Here is a 21,116-nt window from a genome sequence, read left to right on the forward strand (position 1 = left end):
TGTTATATTTTAAAAACTGTTTGTTTAATATTCGTAAACACCAACATGTCTTTCCCGCAAGACCTAATCATGACTACTCCATCAGAAATGCAACCTTTAATGTTTCTCTGCTGAGAGTATCTCTGTACAATATTTATTACATTAAATTTTTGTTTTTGAATATTATGATTTTATTTTTGGAATTTCTTTTTATATTTATTTTTCAAGCTATTTTCAATATAACAAATTTTTTTAGTTAAATAATATTTTTAATTCCATATCTATCTAAAAATGTACGTTTTTGGCGAATTGACATGCTCTCTAGCTGTGTTCCGTTTTTAAATTGGCGGCATCGCGGAATGCATAGATTGACGATGATCGTTTGCAAAGGTGCGGTAGTAGGAAGTCGACTGGAGAGGGACTCCATTCGAACAAATAAATTAATTATAAAACATCGCGACGTTGTATTGAAATTTACATTGGTTAATTGCAAATCAGGGAATCTCAGTTATTGCATGATGTAATTGGAGAAAGTCGTGATGTAATTGGAGAGTTGCACGTTCATAATGTCCCTTTAGTTTGACTGGCTCGCGATTGTTAGCTAAGTTTATTTTATATTTTATCTGTGTAAAAGTGAGATTTACGTTAATAAAAAGTATAAAAATGAGGTGTGCTGTTTTCAATTATGATAACTATAATCAAAATAAAGGTTTTGCTGGCGAAATTAGATTTTTTCGGTTTCCCAAAGATAATGTTTTATGTAAGAAATGGGTTCATTTTTGTCGCCGGTCTGACAAATTAAATGTGTTCACTGCAAGAATGTGTTCTGTACATTTTACTAGTGACGATTTTGAAAGAGATTTCGTAGCAGAATTATCAGAAAATGTCATCAAGTGTAGAAACATTTTAAAAAAGTAATGTAAGAGAAATGTTAAAAAACAGTATTGGCAGATATTAGAGAAGAAAACAACGTAAGTACAACCATAACTTGTTTTCATTGTGTTTGATTTCGTGTTTCTTAATTTTTTCTGAATGTTTTTAGGGGAACTGTAGAAGGTGAAATGTCGGGAAATAATTCACAACTAGAAATTTGTAATAATGCTTTTCTTAGCTTCTATTTACTGTCTATAACTTTTAATAATATTTTTAGAGGAACACTAGAAGGTGAAAAGAAGTGAATAATTCCCAATTAGTAATTTCTAATACGAATGGTAGTATTAATAATGGTGCTGGGTAGGTGTTTGGGATGTTTTTTTTTTAGCTTCTACGTCATTAAATGAAATATGTAGGTGCTTGTATAGTATGTGGTCTACCGTCGCGTTTCTGCTATAGCTTGCTGTCTATCGAGGTATGCGGTGTATAACGTGTGTTACAGTGCCGGTAATAAAATCATAACAAACTGAATAAAACGCATAAATTAGAAGAATTATTATTTTAATTTTACAAATTAACACTTTGTCATATCAATTTACTATTTGAGTTGGGAATAAGCAACAAAATTGGCTTATTCTGCACACTACAATAGATATGCTCAGATAGACCACATTCTCGGTGTAGACCGCATACTATACTAGCACCAATATGTATCATACATAATTCTTCTGTTTTTTTTTTTAGAATTTTCAGAAATTTTAATGAGGAATTGCACAGTCTTAAAAATAAGCTTCATGAAGTTGAAAAAAAGAACATTTTACTTGAACAGCAAAATCAAGTAATAAAAAATATTTTTAGTAACAAGCAAATTACTAAACTAATGGAGCCAAAAAAAAAGAATTACTTGGTCTGTAGAAGAGATATCAAAGGGGATCGTAATTAATTCAGCTGGACCAAGAGCGTACAGACTGTTATTGAAGAAAGGATATCCCTTTCCGGCAGTACCAATGTTAAAGAACTGGGTTAAAAAAATTGACTTGAATCCAGGAATTTTGAAAAATGTCTTTAACGTTATAAAAAAAATTGATATGCCATGTTTGAAAAAAGTTTCAATTCTTTCGTTTGACGAAATGAAATTGAAAAAAGGTTTTTCCTATGATAGACGTAATGATGAAACATTGGAAGTCTTCAATTATGTACAGGTAGCGATGATACGTGGTTTATCTGGAAAGTGGAAACAACCAATTTTTTATAATTATGATTGCCGCATGACCAAAGAAATTCTTTTTGAGATTATTCAATTCGCTGAAGCATCCGGATTTCTAATTGTTGGTATAGTTAGTGATCTGGGACCAGGAAATAAACGCTTGCATAAAGAACTAAATGCCTCTGTAGAAAAACCATGGTTTGAAAACCCTTCTAACGGACAAAAAGTAAATGTTTTTGCTGATATAATCAGAAACAATTTTGTGGACTTTGGATTTATTATTAATGGAAAAGAGATCACAAAATATAATGTTGAAGAAGTTTTAAAACGAACAAAGAGTTCTGATTTGTCGATAACACACAAAATGACGAAAAGTTTGATGAATGTCCAGGAAACTCAACGACAAAAGGTGAAATATGCAGCAAAACTGTTTTCGCACACCATTTCTAAAGCCATTTCGAGATGTGGAAGTCTCGGTTATAGTGACAATATAAATTGGATAGAATGTTCACAATTTTTTAAATTGGTAAGTACTTCAATATTTTGTATTAAAATTTTAACATTTTAATAATGCAATTATTTTAGGTTAATGATTGGTTTGATTTGTTTAATCAGAAGGTACCAGCACAAGACAGTAGGCCCAGAATGCAGGCATTTGGGTTAGCATTAGATGAACACATTGCCATTTTAGATAGAATGAATGACGTGATGTCGAAGTGTAGAGTTGGAAAAAGGAAATCACTTATGCCGTTCCAAAATGGTTTAACGAATATATTAAAATTACCTAGTTTGAATAAAATACTTATTTTGTGTTATTTTAGGTATTATCATGTCAAATAATGCATTGAAAATGCTTTATACAGATATAAAACATAGATTTGGATTTAAATATATTTTGACGTATAAGTTGAATCAAGACATTTTGGAAAACTTTTTTGGAGTAATACGTGCCAAAGGTGGACTTTATGATGTTCCAGATGCGTTAGAATTTAAATATCGTTTAAAAAATTACGTTATAGGCAAAAATGAAGGCAACTTGTCAACGGCTGGAAACACCGAAGAAGATGCAACTCCTGATTTGCCAACAGTTGATATCAACCTAAGCGATTCATGTTTTAAAAAATTGAAAAAAACATAAGTCCAAAATCATGATTTAGACGACAATTAAAATAATTCAATGATTTTAAAAAACACCAGTGGCCGTGATTTTCTATTTGGATTACAGTAATTTTAATCGTTGTTTCTCTGTAGTTTCATCCCCGATTAGCCTGATTAAGAATGAATTCTTCATTAGAGTTGTTTAAGAGATAATCAAAACATTCTAATATTTAAAAAAATAAAATCTTAATGGGAAATAGTGCAAAGAAATTTTCTAAATTGTTTCCAAATATCATTTTTGTAAAGTAGGCCGGTTAAATATTTTAATATATACCGGTATTTAGGCGCCACGCCCTTCCGGTAGGGATCTATGGAGGAGTATCACCGAGCCGCAAGCGCTTATCTCTTGCTGTACTGATTCATCTAGAATTTTAAACTGCTGCGTTAGCCTTTTCTATTTTTCTGTACACCGAGCTGGGACTCGAACCCACATCCACTGAACCATCCACATTTTATAATATTTTAATATGCCTTTGTATATTCTAATTTTTAACCGGGAACCTTAACGAGGACTTATTTCCTCCAATATTTTTATGTCCATTGTCATAAAGGTATTGCCTCTTGGGTCGGCCATAAAAAGAGATATATAGTTTTTTTTCAAAAACGTCGACCTTTTCCACAATGCCCGAAGACAGAGACACTGGTAACATGTATTGAATTTATCTATTATATTATTTTATAGTATTTAAATATCTGTAATAAAACAAATTTATTTTAACACTAGAATGTTTTCGAATATATTGAAGTTTAATTTGTATATTGCACATATTTGAAAATGTTTATTTTTTGTATGTATCAATAAATAATCTTTAATAAATAGTTTGGAGATATCCTTATGTGTACGATTATTGTAACTATTAAACCTCTTAACTTATTTTCGTATAGTTTCTTCTTATAGTTTTTTTTAATATTATATTGTCCTTGTCTTTAATAAACAAATAACAGAAGTCGTTTAATATTATTTTGCTAATTGAATAATTTGATCACAGAATGCATATAAATCCCATTTAACTTTAACAAGAATTCAAATTCTACTCTCCAATGACGTCATGCGCGAACACGACCGATTTTGCGCTACGGGAAGATCTTGTTATTTATAGTATTATGAATTATTGTATTAAAAATCCTATGTTCCGTTAAAAAATTTCCAAATCTGTATATATAGATCGTTGGGTTCTACTAAATATCTATCTATATATATATATATATATATATATATATATATATATATATATATATATATATATATATATAGATAGATATATATATATATATATATATATATATATATATATATATATATATATAGATATATATATATATATATATATATATATATATATATATATATATATATATATATATATATATATATATAAGTTCGAATTATCGGGTAAAGTGGTCTGTAATGAAAATCTTTCGTTTTTCTAAATTACTCAATATTTCGCCATTTATTTAACAGTTCTTCAGGAGTAAACTAAAACAATTTGAACATTACAAAAAATGGCGTACAAATACATTTTAAAACACGTACAGAATTTAAAAGATTTCGCAAATAAAAAATGACATTGAAGTATTTGAAATATTAAATGTATATTCAAATACTTCAATGTCATTTTTTATTTGCGAAATCTTTTAAATTCTGTAAGTGTTTTAAAATGTATTTGTACGCCATTTTTTGTAATGTTCAAATTGTTTTAGTTTACTCCTGAAGAACTGTTAAATAAATGGCGAAATATTGAGTAATTTAGAAAAACGAAAGATTTTCATTACAGACCACTTTACCCGATAATTCGAACTTATTTATAAATTATTTTTTGGTCGAAATAATCATTTCTTATATATATATATATATATATATATATATATATATATATATATATATACATATATATATATATATATATACATATATATATATATATATATACATATATATATATATATATATATATATATATATATATATATATATATATATATATATATATAGGCCTTTTATGCCCACAGTTAACTCATGCAGATATATGCAGATTGTTTTAGAAATATCCATCTACAGGGTCTTCACAGGATTCGAAATCAAGACCTGACACATCTATGAACTTACGGACCAATAAATATAATAAAATCAATAAACAGATCTGGTCCAAACTTGGTCGACTTGTTTAGTGTATCATTAAACAAATATGAATATTTCGTGTTAATAGTAACTATAACTCCTGGTACAAGGAAATTTATTTATTAAAAAGATTTCCTGATACATATTTGACAAAAACACAAATACCGATTATTTTTGTTCATTTATGAACGTCATATGGCCTATTATCATACACATGCTATATGCAACATTATATACAAGACACAAAAGAAATTATCACGACCCCAAGGCACATCCTGGCAGTGTAAACAGTAAGCAACATAAACGTGATTACTACACAAACAAAAAAATCTTCAAATTCTCAAATGATATAATCCTAATTGAGTACAGTATGGCATTAAATACAGGTGCACCACGTTCAACTGCACCTTGAAATAATAATAGAATATAAACTTGTGAACAATATAAATTTTATTTATAAAATTATAAATTTATTTAGAAAACCCAGACCGATTTACATAAAGTGTTATTGAAAACATTACGATCAGGATATAACAAACACAATATTTTTATAGCCCACGTAATTTATTTTAATTTTAAAATCCACTAAAAAATGTCAGTTTAGTTAACATGTTCTATCCTTATTTTTTATTATATTTTGGTTTATTATTAAATTTTTAAAAACATTATATTCCCGTAATTCTATAAGCGATGTAAGAGAAGGGAATACTTATATTTTTTTAAATAATATACACGCTCTACTGAGTCTTGAGAGATCAAGGAAATCAGACTCTCATTTTCGTTAACATATTTTGTGAATTGGAGAATGGCTAACGGATCAATATGTACGTTTGCAAAAAATGTAAATATATCAGGAAGATAAAGAAAAAGTGAAGCAGTTATATTATTTTAATACACTGAAATAAAGACTATTTCATCTAAAAATATATAACTTTGTATTAGAGAGTAACTAGTGGATCAACACGTTTACAAAAATATAAAAAGAACTATTAAAAATATATAAAGAAAAAGATAAGCAAAGTTCAATTATTTAAAAACATTAAATACTGATATTCCATTTACAAATAAATATGTATATGACTTGTTTCTATTATTCTTGACTACATTTCTAATATTTTTTTATTTTTTCCATTATATTCAGGTTAAGAGGGGACGACAAAAAATTAGGAAAAAAAGAGGAAGAAGAAAACTTTTTTAAACATTTTAAAATATAATTAGATAAAAGGAGATGAGAAATAAATAATCCAATTCATGCCTTTACCTCACTGTAGAAAGTCTCAATGTGTTTAATACTTTCGTCAAACTTAATGTTAATATAAATATTTAACATTAAATTTCCAAATCAGGAAGATTTTTTTATTTTCCAGTAATCCAGCAAACTGCTAGTGCAATAAAAAGTATAATAAAAGTCTTTTACTTACTATGAACACATTATATACCACAAAACATATAAAAACTAAATACAAAAATCGAATAAAGAATAGTCAAAACTTTAACAAAATTTATTTATACACTTCTGCTCTCGTTATCTTTATAAAAAATGGCAATATCGGCAGCTACTACCCAAAGTACATGTAACAATATAAAACAATATATACGTATAGATATCAAAATTAACAAAAATTCAAGGCTATAAAATAAAAACTCTGTATTTGCTAAGCAAAGTCATCATTCTCTTCGTTAACATATACTTAGCTTGCTACGAAAAGTATTAAATAAATAATATTATTTAATATATTCCTTGGAACGTAAGGTTGTGTCCATGCAAATAACAACATTTTTTATAGAATTAATGGAAAACCAACGGAACAAATAATGAAGGGCGTCAAAAGATCCATGAATACTTTTCCCAATAATGAGAGCAGCAAAGCAAACTTGGAAGCATACCCATCAAAAAATTGTATTGGACTCAAATCTCAGTTTTGAAACATGAATTAAACGTAAAATGCTGAGTAGGTTAAGTTACAACTACCAGTGGATAGAAACCATCAATTACTGCATGATGTAACTACTTCCATAGAAAAATGAGGGATTGAGCAACAGAAAATAATCTTTAAACTCCAAACCAAGCTATCTTAAAATTGATGGAACTCATGAAAAGAACGATCAAAATATCAAAAAACAGAGGAACAACTTTCATAAGTTATCGCGAAGAAAATAATAATTATAATATTCGACAACCTGAGGACAGTTTCCAATTACAGTATTTAAAACAATTTCTCTGTGTTAGATATTACAGTATTGTGCGTATTAACGTTAACATAATATTTTTTGACAATTTTACTTTTTAGCACTTGGTGAATGTTAATGTCAAAGTGTTGACAAGTTTTACAATTTGGGAGTATAAATAAGACCATATTCGCTTCTTATTTTTAAAGATGGACATTCATATCAATGATTCAAGGAGATATTACCAAGGTATGCTAATCAGATATGGCCAATCAGACCGCAAAAAAAACAGTTACTGACTGTTGCCAGGATGAAGAAACGATACGATTTGGCAAAAAAATACATAGGCTGTTAAATATTAGATAAATGATCATCAAATAGCTATCGTTCTCATTTTCTGGTGCGATCGCATTTTATTAGAGAAGTGGTAAGGAAAAACTTACGACAGCTCATATTGATCAAACAATTAAACATCCGTTGTAGATGTTCTGGGACTACTTTTTTTATTTAAGTTGCCGGATCTCTTGTGCTGATAGAAGGTAGGATGAACTCGCAAAAACACAAAATTATTGCCAACGGCCTAGCAGATTTTCAACAAGATTCGGCTCCTTGCCACATTTCCGAAGTCTTTTTATAGCTCTGACCATTGGTGGTATAGCCAGTCAAATATATCTAAGGTTAATTTGTAGTGTGGGTATTGAGTAAATGGCTTATTAGTAAAGTCGGCTTTACTGTCTTTAAAAATAATCTCTTACTATATACGAACTAATGTTTCTGACGCTCTTCACGTACTTCGGTTTAATATCGAGTCAACAAAGATGCTATTTCTTTTTTAAATTCTCATCCCTGTCGGTTTCGAACTCACATCTGAGATTCAGAAGCTAACATTCTTACTAATAAGCCACCGAGGAATTGTGTCCGAAGTTATGATGAAATATTTCAAGGAGAATCACCTATCATGCCTTGAATGGGTAGGAAACTCACACGATCTTAATCCGTTTGAAAATATGTGGACATTTGGTAACAGTTAAAATAGATTGCACTACAAAAACAAAACTCATCGAGGCTGTAATCCACATAGGGTTTTGAGACTAGCAAGTATAAAAAACTTATTGATTCTATGCCAAAATTTGTTCAAGAACTAATAAAAACCCACGTGATAACATACTCCCTATAAAATAAGTTATCAATTGTGTTCACATCAATTCGCACAATACTTGTAATATAATAAATATATAATAATATATATATATATATATATATATATATATATATATATATATATATATATATAATATGTTAAGTATTAAGAAAATTATACATGCAGCAATAAAAAGATAAAATAAAGATATGAAAAAAGTGTCAAATCAAATATTTAAATAGAAAAATAGAATTCAAAAATTCAAGCAGTAATGCTGTCTCGGGCAAAGAAGACGTATCCTTTAAAAATTTAGCTGAAGTAAGTCCTTAAACATTAAACACAAAACGCAAAGTCTTATATACGTTTCCCATCAGCAATTGGACATGAAACAATACAACTTAAATATACATTAGTGAGCCATTTAGAAATGTTAGCTTTTGAAACGTGGACTATCCGCAGTTATGAGAAATATTGCTCATGCAACAAACGTAAAGATACTTCAGAGAGCTGATACTGAATCTCAGTTCTCGTTCAGGTACATTGTTTGTACTTAAAAGATCCGTTGCTAAAAGTCAGAAAGATTGTTTATTTTTAAGAAAAAAATTGATCATATGGAGTTGTGAAAGAATATGAAGAAGTTATTGATATCTTAACGTAACATAGTACTTACACATACCTTACAATACCAGGGAATTATCCAGTTAGTGATTACTATTTCAATATAAAATACTGAGTAGTGGTTCTACTGTATATACCTAATAAAAATATTCTAAAAGTTTCTTGCATCGTAAAATTCAACGTTAATTCCGAGAAATACATGACTCATTCTAAAAATTCGAACTGAAAACTCCACCGATTAGTAAAAAAATTCGTACCTAAATATTTTAGTGCCATTTCATACCACATTAATTAACATAGGACATATAGAGGTACACATTGTTAAGCTGCCCCTTAGGATTAATCAGAAAGGATTTAAGTCTTACAGCTATTTAAGGAAACTGTACATCTCTGGAGTCCTAGCACAATTAATTTACAATAAAATTCTAGTCTGTGTGACGAAACTTATATCTAAACTAGCAACGAGCATGTGAATTAAAAACGTTACATACTTTAAACGTAGTTTCCTTTGTTTGGACAAAACGAATATTGTTTATCTATCATGGTTTGGTCACTTATAACCAATGTACGTTTGGTTTTGACAACAGATCAAATATCCTCGTAGCAACATATTTCTGAATAACATGGATAAACCAATACACTTATGAAGCGTTAGGCCAGATCAATTATAGGATTTATATGGTATGTTTGCATTCTACTGCAATAAAGAAGAAATGGTACACAATATTGTTTCAAAAGACCTGTACATGGCCTACTTAATGACAAAGTAAGAATAGAAACTTACAGAGGTGTAGATAGAAAATAAATTTGTTACTAAAAAATATTTGAGATTGGACGAAAAATGAAACAGAAATATTTTCCAATGTCAGAAGATTATACATACTTGCATGCTAATTGCCTACAGACAATTCTCATGTGGCAAATAGAGAAGAAAAACAAGTATCTTGGGAAACCACATATTGGAAAATCTATAGCCAATGGGAAAGTACATATTTTGAAAATACCACATAATAAAGACTACTACCTTACCGATCTAAAACAAAAAAATTTCCTAGTCACAAGAATTTTTTATACCCTTTGGCACGATATAGTATTACTGAGAAAAAATTAAATCTATTCGGAAAAGCAAGAGTGGGCTACGCAGAATAGGGAAAAGACTACTCCTGCTCAAATAAAATTTACGCTTTAAGTTCAGTACCAAGTAATGTCACTTTAAAGAACTATACAGAGATACAACTCAGTAGAATTTTGAAGAGACATCCTGATACCGAATTTATTTAAACCATTTTCTCTTATATTTCCGGGCGATGAAGATGGATTACCTACTCAATGGTAAAGAAAAACCTTAAATATATATATATATATATATATATATATATATATATATATATATATATATATATATATATATATATATCTAAGTAAAAATGGACCAAAACCTTAGTACATTACTTTAAAAAAGACATTACATTTCTTTAATTCATTGTCAATTACTGACTGATATACTAATGAATATTAGCCAATAATCATGAACTTGATAGCCTTTTTTGTAACCTTTTACAATAGTTGCTGGTCGAGAAGTATAAGTTTCGAACGTAAAAAAAAACAAAAATATCAGTCGAAAGAAAAACAATAAAAAATTCTACCAAAATCTTTTACTAAAGGTGTGGTTGTGAACCAATAAATATAACTATTTACATTTGTTTCAAAATTAATTGTTTTGCATGATACTCGTATTATATAAAATTCTCACTACAACGAATAAAAAATTACATCTTCATATTTATAGATCAATACTATAAAATAAGCTAGTTCTATTTAAGATTTTGACAGAATTTAGTGACACTGACTGATTCACAAAAATCTTTGACACACAGCCTACTAGTGCACTAATGTCCAAATTCCGTGTCCTTTGCACATTTTCAAAATCACATTCTACCGTCAACTAACTGTGTTAGTCCGCTTTTTCCCCTGTTCTTTTACACAGTCTATATCGGCCTTTTTACCTTTCGCCTGAGCCAACATGGTGACCAGTTTTTTAGGAGAGTCCCCTACTATCCAACCATGCTGGACAGGTCTATCTTCGTCATCTTCGATTTCGTCACGTAAAGGTCTGACTTCAATGAGATCGTCGGCTTCGTCCTCAGAAGAACTGGACCAATGGTACAGAGGATTTACAGCTGCACGTTTTCTTCGGTTTACGGGTACGCCGTCAACTGTTATCTCTTGGGACTTGGCTTTCTTTTTTATTTGTTTCTTTTTCTAAACATAATAAACAGTAACTAATGTAATTCACCAAATAAAGAGTGATCAAGTTATAAAAACACATAATATAAACTAAAAAATATATTGCGCAAAAAGTTATTTTTATTGGGACTGGGGATTATTGGCGTCGGAGTGAATGTCCATTCGTCATCTTACCTTTATAGAATTATTTTTGTATTATTTTTATGCGGAATCTCTATAGGAGTGCTCCCTGCTTACATAATCGTTTGTTAGGCAGGTTAGCTATTTTGATAACGTCTCCGCAGTTTCAAATGACACGTCATGAACAGGGCCGATAAAGCCAAATAAGAATCTACCTACGAAACACCGTCCGCAAAAGACTACATACAAACTTTATTAAGTTTGGGAGGAGCGAGGAAAACTCATAGCTCTTAACAGTTCCGGATTGATATCATAAACACAAAGAATTTTCATACGGGAAGGAAAGCTGTGTTTGCTTGTGGTAGGTAGTTTATATTGCTAATTCTTTGAAGTGGTTGGCCGTTAATTTGTACACTTCCATTGATAATTTGCTCTTTAGATAATAACATATATTTAGACCCGGGAAACTAGTACCTGCTTAGGGTCCCTTGTCCAGGATCACGGATGAAGTTCACAACGGCAGCCATGGCGGAGAAGAATACCTTCGGTATGGTGTGAATGGGGGAAGTGGCAATCCCTTGATTTTAAGGATTGTATAAAACCACTCACCAATCCGTCTAGCCAGCGCGGTGTTTTAAGGCTAAAAAACCTCCTAACAGGAATATGGCGATATCTAAAACAAAAGGAATGGGTCCCCAGGTGGGTAGACCATACAGTAATGGCAAATCCCACTCCTTTGGAAAAAAGGACAGCTTCATGGAATCTGGGGGAAGCAAGAAATCGCTAAAAACCACACGATTGAACATCGCAACTCTAAATATAAGATCCTTAAGCAAAGATGAAAAAATCTACGAACTCGAAGAAGACATCAATGACTTAAAATGAGACATAATTGATCTAGCAGAGGTAAAAAGAAGAAGAGTGCATAACACTAGAGTCCGATAACATCCTATATTACAAAAAACGAGAAGAACAAAGCCTAGATGGCGTAGGATTTCTAATTTCCAAGCAATATGCACATAAAGTAGAGCAATTCGTAGGAATATCTGAAAGAATTGCAATGATTACGCTAAATGTAAACGAGAACATCTCCCTGAAAATTATTCAAGTATACGCTCCAACCGCAGCAAATCCCGATGAAGAGATAGACCAATTTTATGAGAATATTGCAGAAACTACCACGAATTATGACAGCACGTATACGATGATAATAGGAGACTTCAACGCTAAGATCGGACAACGACTGAAAAAAAAAATCGAAAACTATATAGGACAATTCGGCTCTGGAGTTAGAAATGAGAGAGGAGAAATCTTGGTTAACTTCCTACAAGCCCACAAATACTATGCAATGAACACATTCTATAAGAAAAAACCTCAAAGAAAGTGGACGTGGCTATCCCCAGACGGAAAAACTCGGAACGAAATAGATTATATACTGTGTAACAAAACAGATATCATACAGGATGGAACAGTAATAAATACGGCGTCAGTAAGTAGCGATCACCGAATGGTTAGAGCCAAATTAGAGATAAAACATAATAAAAATACAAATAAATTTAGAAAAACTTGGAATATAGACACAGATAAACTAAAATCTAATACAGAACAATATAAAAGCAAGTTAAAACCCGCGAAAGTATTAAATCAAGATAAACTTAGCTTAAATGAAATCAATGAAGTCATAACAAAAGAGCTATTAAATGCAAGCTCAGAAGTGGCAACCGCTAACAGAAAACGAAAATCCAAAATAAGTGTAGAATCACAAAACATGCTGAAACAAAGAAAAGATATTCTGAGACAAAACAAAAGAGACACTGCAGAATTTAAGCAACTTAATCGAGTAATAAGAAAACAAATAAAAGAGGACATTAAAAAACATCAAGAAGGCCATATAGAACAAGTCATAGAGAAAAACCGAAGTCTCAAATGCACCAAACAGAAACTAGAAAAAAGTAAATCTGATATAGCAAACTCAATTGAAAAGTTCTACGCCAATCTGTATCGTTCCAGAAACGATCAGTCATGTTTGTCAAGTCTCGAATATTTCGCAGCCATGACTTCCTCTTTCTACCTATTCCCTTTTTGCCATCGACTCTACCCTGCATGATGACCTGCAGAAGACTGTATTTATCATTTCTCAGTATGTGTCCAAGGTATGCAGTCTTGCGTACTTTTATTGTTCTCAACAATTTTTTGTCTCGACCCATCCTTCTCAGCACTTCCTCATTGGTGACCCTGGCAGTCCATGGAATTCTCAACATTCTCCAGTATATCCAAAGTTCAAAGGCCTCAAGCTTCTTAACTATTAGCGCCTTTAATGTCCATGTTTCTACCCCGTACAATAGTTGCGACCAGACAAAACATTCAACGAACCTCAGAACAATTGCTTGAATTTTAAGAACGCTGCCCTTGCCATTTCTATTCGTACCCTGATCTCTTGGTCTGGATCTAATTCTGTGTTGATGTAAGCTCCCAGATATTTATATTTTGTCACTCTCTCTATTTGCTGTCCACCAAGAGTTAGTTGTTCATTATTTATTGGACTCCTTGATACTATCATAAATTTGGTAAATTAGTAAAGTTTGTAGTTCTTCTATACTCTCAGCCATAATTACCGTGTCATCTGCAAATCTCATGGTGTTTATGATTTCTCCACCAATTCTTATTCCCTCTTTTCTTTCCCATAAGGCTTTTCTGAATATGACCTGTGAGTACACGTTGAAAAGCGTCGGAGACAAGACGCATCCTTGCCTAACCCCTCTCGCAATCGGTATATTATTTGTTTCTATATCGTTCACCTTTACGAACATATTACAAGGTAAAAATGGAGATGGGCGGAACATATTGCAATGAAAGACGGCAAATAGATAAAAATTGCTTGAGTGGAGACCACGAGCAGACAATTGAAGCCTCCCAGCTGGGGAAGAATCAGAAATAGATATAAATATCTAGAGGAGGCTTATATTCAACAATGTACAAATCAGGGCTGATTGATGACAATGAAGATATGTGCCATCACTGCGTAATTTAGTTTTATTTAGATAATTATTCAAAAAAGCTATAGAACAGTTAAAAGTAATAGATTTGCTCATATTCGAAAGAGGACGGCACAATAAAAAGTAAGAATACATTTATATAAAGCACAAGACAACCAGACCAACTGAGAGCCTACTAGAACATGAGCCATGTCCGCAGCACCAGCGGCAGCAGTTTTGAGAAGTTCGTAGAACTCTCTCGAATGTTTTGTTGAATTACATTGAAATAATGTAAAAACAAACATTTGGGTTGACAATTACACGCTAGTACATGTAATATTAATATAACATAAATATTTCTATTTTTATTGGTAAACAAAATTAAAATTAAAGTAATATTCTACTAAAACTTTTATATCCTTAATTAAATTGTAAAAAATATCTTACCACTTTTTTAGCTTCTAGTGGCTTTTTCACAGCATCTAATGGTCGTGGTTCTTTTGCAGGAACTTCTTTGGGTTGCTCCAGTGTTTCATCGACGGTTTTTTCTATCGGTTTTTCTTTAGGTTTAATTTCTATGATTTGCTTTTCTAATAAAGCTTCGAATTGGGAGTCATCAGAACTCCAATATTCTACCAATACGTTTTGTTTTCCGGAAGTGCATTTTCTTTGACTTTTTCGACTCGCTACACCAATACATTCCTTTAATTCTTGTTCAAGATTTATAACATTATCCTCTTCTTTAACATTCTTTTTATTTGACCTCCTTTTAGTTGCTTTATTTAAACCAAATTCGTCGTCAGTTGAGTCTGAGTTTGTCCTTGGACGTTTCTTGGCTTTGGTTTTAAGTTTCTTTTTACTACTATCTTGTTTTTTGACTTCGGTTTTTGGTCTCGAGGATACTTTTGAATCCTTTTCAGAACCGGAAGGTTCTTCTATATATTCTTCAATAACTTCAGTTTTTTCGGATTCCGTGGCTATTTTAGTACAATTGGCTACATAATTCTCTACTAACTCCTCATTATCTATTTCTGGGATATTTCTTATTTCTTCGTCGATGTCTTCAATTTTTGATTTTGCGGCATTCTTAAATATCCTTCCCATTATCATGCATTTCTTCTTCGTTATATTTTCTTTTGCTTGCTTGGTTGTTGATGCTACGGGATTAGATACAGTAGCTTCAAGTTCTGGTCCAGGTGTGTCAATGTATTCCCTGCTCTCCGTTTCGCTTTCATTTTCTCCCGTTTTCATATTCCTGAAGGCTCTAAAGTCTGGTTTAGTAAACACATCTGTATTATCTTGGGTTTCTTCAAAGTCATATACATCCTTTTGGAGATCTTTGCTAGAGATGGACGGCGAAGGAAGTTTCTTCTTATTCACTTTAAACAACAAATTGCTACCAACTTGTGCCTTTTTGACAGGCTTCGATTTCCTAGAATTCCTGGATTTTTGTGTTGGTGAAATTAGAAGTTTTTCCTCTTCGGCATTGTCAGCGGTAGTGTCAGGTTTTTTCTGTTTGGGGCTATAATTAAGAACTTCTTCCAAATTTAATTCTTCAGTAGGTATTGAAACCTTGAGTCCTTCAAATACTTTTCTTGCGCCTTTTGTAATAATTTTTTTTTGATCACTGATGGATCCATCGCTGAAATCGTCAGAACTGTGTTTCTGGCGAATGGTATCTTGGTCTTCGTCCACTTCACCTCTAAAAAATAAAATAATTATAACTCATTGCAGAATTGAAAGAACATTGTAGACTACATTGACATGACATGACATTGTAGAATATTATAAAATAACCATAAAACATTTTGATATAATGCAAAGAAAAAATGTAACATGGAAAAATATTTTTATTTCTAAAATAATAGATTCTATTTGCTATACTCTAAACAAATCGATATAATTCTTAACTGTCTACTAAATAACTTCCACATACAACTTGGCTGACAAAAAAAGCTGTTGAATCAACTAAATTCTATAATAAAGAAATTGTTCGTGTGAGAGAAATGTAGAGCGAGATTGGGGATGAATGGGAGAAAGAGAAACAACGATGAAAGGAAGCAGATCACTTAACATTGATAACATTATAATGAATAAGAAAGGAGATGATCCTACATTGATAACTGCCTTATAAAGAATGACGCACCATATGAATTCTTCTTCTTTAGATGCAAATCCACTAATGGATGTTAGCGATCACATTTTCCATTAATTCTCTATTTCTTGCAATATGTATCAGAGATTGTATGTCGTTAATCCCTGTCCATTGCCTTATGTTTCGGAGCCAGGACATTTTCTTGCGTCCCATTCCTCTCTTGCCTTCAATTTTACCCTCGATTATAAGTTGGAGGAACTGGTATTTTTCATTTCGCATGATGTGACCTAGATACGCCGTTTTCCTTTTCTTGATGGTTTCGAACAGTTGGCGTTCTTGGTTTATTCTTTTAAGGACATCTATATTTGTGATTTTCGCTGTCCTTGGTATTTTTAGGATACGGCGATAGAGCCACATTTCGAAAGCTTCTAATCTGTTTATATCCCTCGTTTTGAGTGTCCAGCCCTCTACGCCATATAGCAGCACTGACCACACGTAGCACTTAGTAAACCTTAGTCTCAGTTGAAGATCGAACTCTGAACAAGTCAGTACCTTCTTGAATTTTACGAAAGCTTGTCGAGCTTGCTCAATGCGACATTTTACTTCCCTGTCCGATGCCCAGTCTTCAAAAAGCCATGATCCCAGGTATTTAAATTTACTCACTCTTTCAATGGACTTAGTATTCAGTGTTATGGTGGAGTTTTCAAGTGCATCCAAGTTTCTGGAGATGATCATAAATTTGGTTTTTTTGGTATTAATCTCTAATCCCATTCGCTTACTGTATTCTCCGATTATAGTGACAAGTTGTTGAAGATCGACTATGTTGTCACAAATTAAGACACCATCATCAGCATATCGTATGTTGTTGATCAGTACTCCATTCACTTTGATTCCCATCTTTGCATCCTCCAGAGACTCTTGAAATATGGCTTCCGAATAAATGTTAAATAAAAGAGGGGAAAGCACACATCCCTGTCGAACGCCCCTTCTTATATGTATGGGTTTGGATATAGAATTGTCTATTTTTAACTGTGCCGTTTGATGCCAGTACAAGTTTTCAATGCATCTTATGTCTTTTTGGTCTATATCAACTTTCTTGAGGATCTGCATTAACTTGTGGTGTTGGACACGATCAAACGCTTTTTGGTAATCTAAAAAGCATAGGAACACATCCTTCTTCTGATCGTAACAATTTTGGACCAGCACCTGTGTTGCTACTATTGCTTCTCGTGTTCCTAAACCTTGCCTAAACCCGAACTGGGAGTCACTGATGTCCCATTCACATTTTTTGTATACTCTTTGATGTAGTATTTTTAAGAATATCTTTAAAGTGTGACTCATCAGGCTAATGAGTCTGTGATCCTCACATCTTTTTGCATTGACTTTCTTGGTCATATGAATGAACAACTATAAATAAATGAGCTAAAAGATGTATCTCTCGGTATATGAGGAATTACGAGTTAGAATTATGAGTTAGATCACTTTATCAATTTTTAGAATTTACCCCTCTCTTGAAAAAGAAAGAGAAATGACGATTGAAACAAATAGGACCAGATATAAAAAGTGTACTCGATAAAATATTTTGGAAAGTGTTGAACATTAAAATAAGTTTCCTAGAAACGAAATCTTTGTTTTAAATATACTTCAAATCCATGGAACAGTCAAAATCATGTGGATTAAAACAGGGTTTATCAATAAGAGAAAAAGGTTAAAATTTAATCAAGAAAAAAAAAATATGGACCCTTAAAACAAATGAATTGTAAATACTTACACATAAGCAAATTGTTATAACTTAAGGTTCTACATTCAAGAATAAAAAACATTAGGATTATCTAAAGACTAAGCTTTTTACTCAATGAATACTTTCACTCAATAATAACATAGATGATGCTGCACAATAAAAAGGAAGTAAATGGAAACGAAATGAGATAGATGTTATAAAGATATTTCAAAAATCTTAAAAATATGAGGGAAAAGATCTAAAGGAGATAAAGGATAAACTGAAGTCGATATTTCTAGGATACAATATAAAACCCATCATGCAAAGTATACATGAAATAACCATATAATATTCTGCATATATTGGCACTACAATAAAAAAATACAAATATGATGTGCAGATAAGACGAGACATATCAATTTTTGACACATTATCAAAACCCAAAAAAAATGTATAGAAAACAGAAAACCTTTACCCAGTACTGCATGGTAGGTTGGACTGGTGTATAAACGTATGTTAAATGTTAAAGAAACTATTATAAAACTCTATTTTTTCTTGTAGGAAAATGAATTACAAATCTTAATAGAAAGCCTTCTAAGAAATTGTTGTTGAATTGTAAATTGTTATTGAAAATGAAATAAAGGAATTTATACAAAGTCAGAATAATTTTTTACGGAAGTACAAAACAGACTAAAAAACCAAAAATGGACCATTAATATTAAAAATAAAGAGAAGTGGTATTATCTCAAAGAAACTAATAACCTTACTGTATTAGCGACGAGGACAAAAATTGAGTACTATCTACTCCTAATGGAACTAGAGTATTAGTAATCTTACAAAATAATAAAGAATAGTGAAAACAACACAAACTTTTTGTTCCTTCCAAAGATACATGTCCAAAAATGAAGATAATAATGAACGATAAAAAAAGCATCGATTTTTTATCAAAGCATCTACCAGAATAGGTCTTCCAGAACATAGAAAGTGTGATATTTTTAATTGTCTTATTGTTACATTATTTTATATTATAAAAAAAGATATGAGTCGAAAACGACAATGAGGCAAGACTAGTATATTCATCATTATTTAAGTAGTAGAAACTCCATCGTCGACAAGCTCCTCATCAAGAATAAAAAAAGCTATTACAAGTTGAACATCTACACTATGGCAATATTTTAAGCAGAAAACTAAAGAGCATTTGAAAACAATACAAAATGTCATGTGACAAATAATAATATATAAAAGGGGAGGATAACACATACTTTTTACCTCATATTGAAAAGTTTATTATGCTCAGGAATTCATGTGACAAAAAATGTATCTTAATTTTAACCTATTGACGGTTAACTTACAGTCAATTTAAAACTACAAAAATTACTCTCAGTAATAATTATTATTGAATACATTCTAAAAACTTGGACAACAAATAAAAAGCTATCTACACTAATTAGAACAATTAACTACAGGTCTGTATTAGGGAGTTTTTAAAATTAATTTGTATTTGCTATAATTGTAAAAAATTCATAACATAGATAATTTGAAACTATTGAAACTAATAATAAAGAATTATATATGACTTTATCACTTTTGTATTTATTTTACAAAACATATTTAAAAACTACGAGGTCACAAACAAATAGCTTTAAGATGCATTAGGACAATATGAAAAAAAAAAGCTAAAATAATATTATTGGCCTGTATAGTGGAAAAAAAAACAAAAAGCTAAGGAACTGTTCGAAAGTTGTTTTTGTCTCTATTGAGATCTAAGGGATGCAGTTTAACTAATGTTAATGTCGAAGTGAAACAAATATGTAGAAAATGTAACAGAGCTATTAAGCGGAAACTTTGCAAGATCCGAAATTTCCCAAGAAATAAAAACATCCAATTCAAGATGTTCCTCTGGAGTTATTAAAGCAGGTAAACAATTAAAAACACCTTTCCGAACAACATTTTTCCGAAATTGACTGAATGGAACAACGATTCATAGATCCTCTATGTAAAAAAATTTGTGCTCTCAAGCGCCACATTAATACCCTGTTCTAGGGGTTTATAAGTTGTATTTGGAATTGTTTGTTCCTACAATGGTGATGTGGAAACACACGTAACCTCCTATCGTTACCGTGACATAATACCTTAAACGCATCTCCTTTGATAATGTAAGCCGCAATCGTAAACGAAATGTCAGGAACAAACAATTTCAGACCTTATAAACCCCGAAAACAATATACCTTTACCGTCTTATCCTGTCCAAAGAAGGCAGAATCGAACGAGATCATATAAATTGGAAAGAAAAAACGCGAATGAAATATCCTGCAACGATACTTAATATACAGGGTGTTTCAAAAAAAGTAACACCATCTTTACGATAGGTAAAAAAACTGAATAATTGGGGTTTGCTTGGTAAAAATTTTTTATAAGGCCATTCGTTTTCAAGATAAAGGGTGTTGAAGAAAAAAAATGTTAAACATTTTTTACGATTTTGCCGAAACTACTGGCAGCATTGTAATGAAATTTTATACGAATATGTTGTGGAAGCTGATACATCCCATGAATTTGTTTTTATATCTGACTCTCATAGAGGGCGCTAGTTACAAGTTTTTAAGGGTAGAATTATTAATCAAAATTCCAAGTTAACATAAACATCATATAATTTTACACCAAAAAGGTACTCTTGGTAAAACTCGGTACTATGTAC

The 21,116-nt window shown here is 31.3% G+C and overlaps 1 protein-coding gene across 1 annotated transcript in view; it reads right to left on the bottom strand.

The window, feature by feature from the left end:
- Positions 1-6,823: 6,823 nt before the first annotated feature.
- LOC140451951 (uncharacterized) overlaps positions 6,824-21,116 on the bottom strand; it is a 139,118-nt gene continuing 124,825 nt past the window's right edge. Inside the window, exons 10-11 of the mRNA XM_072545939.1 lie at positions 15,054-16,308; positions 6,824-11,526 (exon numbers count right to left, since the gene is read on the bottom strand). Coding sequence (XP_072402040.1) covers positions 11,206-11,526; positions 15,054-16,308 — 1,576 coding nt within the window. The 3' untranslated portion in view covers positions 6,824-11,205. The remainder of the gene's footprint in view (positions 11,527-15,053; positions 16,309-21,116) is intronic.

Source organism: Diabrotica undecimpunctata, chromosome 1, assembly GCF_040954645.1.
Source record: "Diabrotica undecimpunctata isolate CICGRU chromosome 1, icDiaUnde3, whole genome shotgun sequence".
In the NCBI taxonomy this organism is placed as follows: domain Eukaryota; kingdom Metazoa; phylum Arthropoda; class Insecta; order Coleoptera; family Chrysomelidae; genus Diabrotica; species Diabrotica undecimpunctata.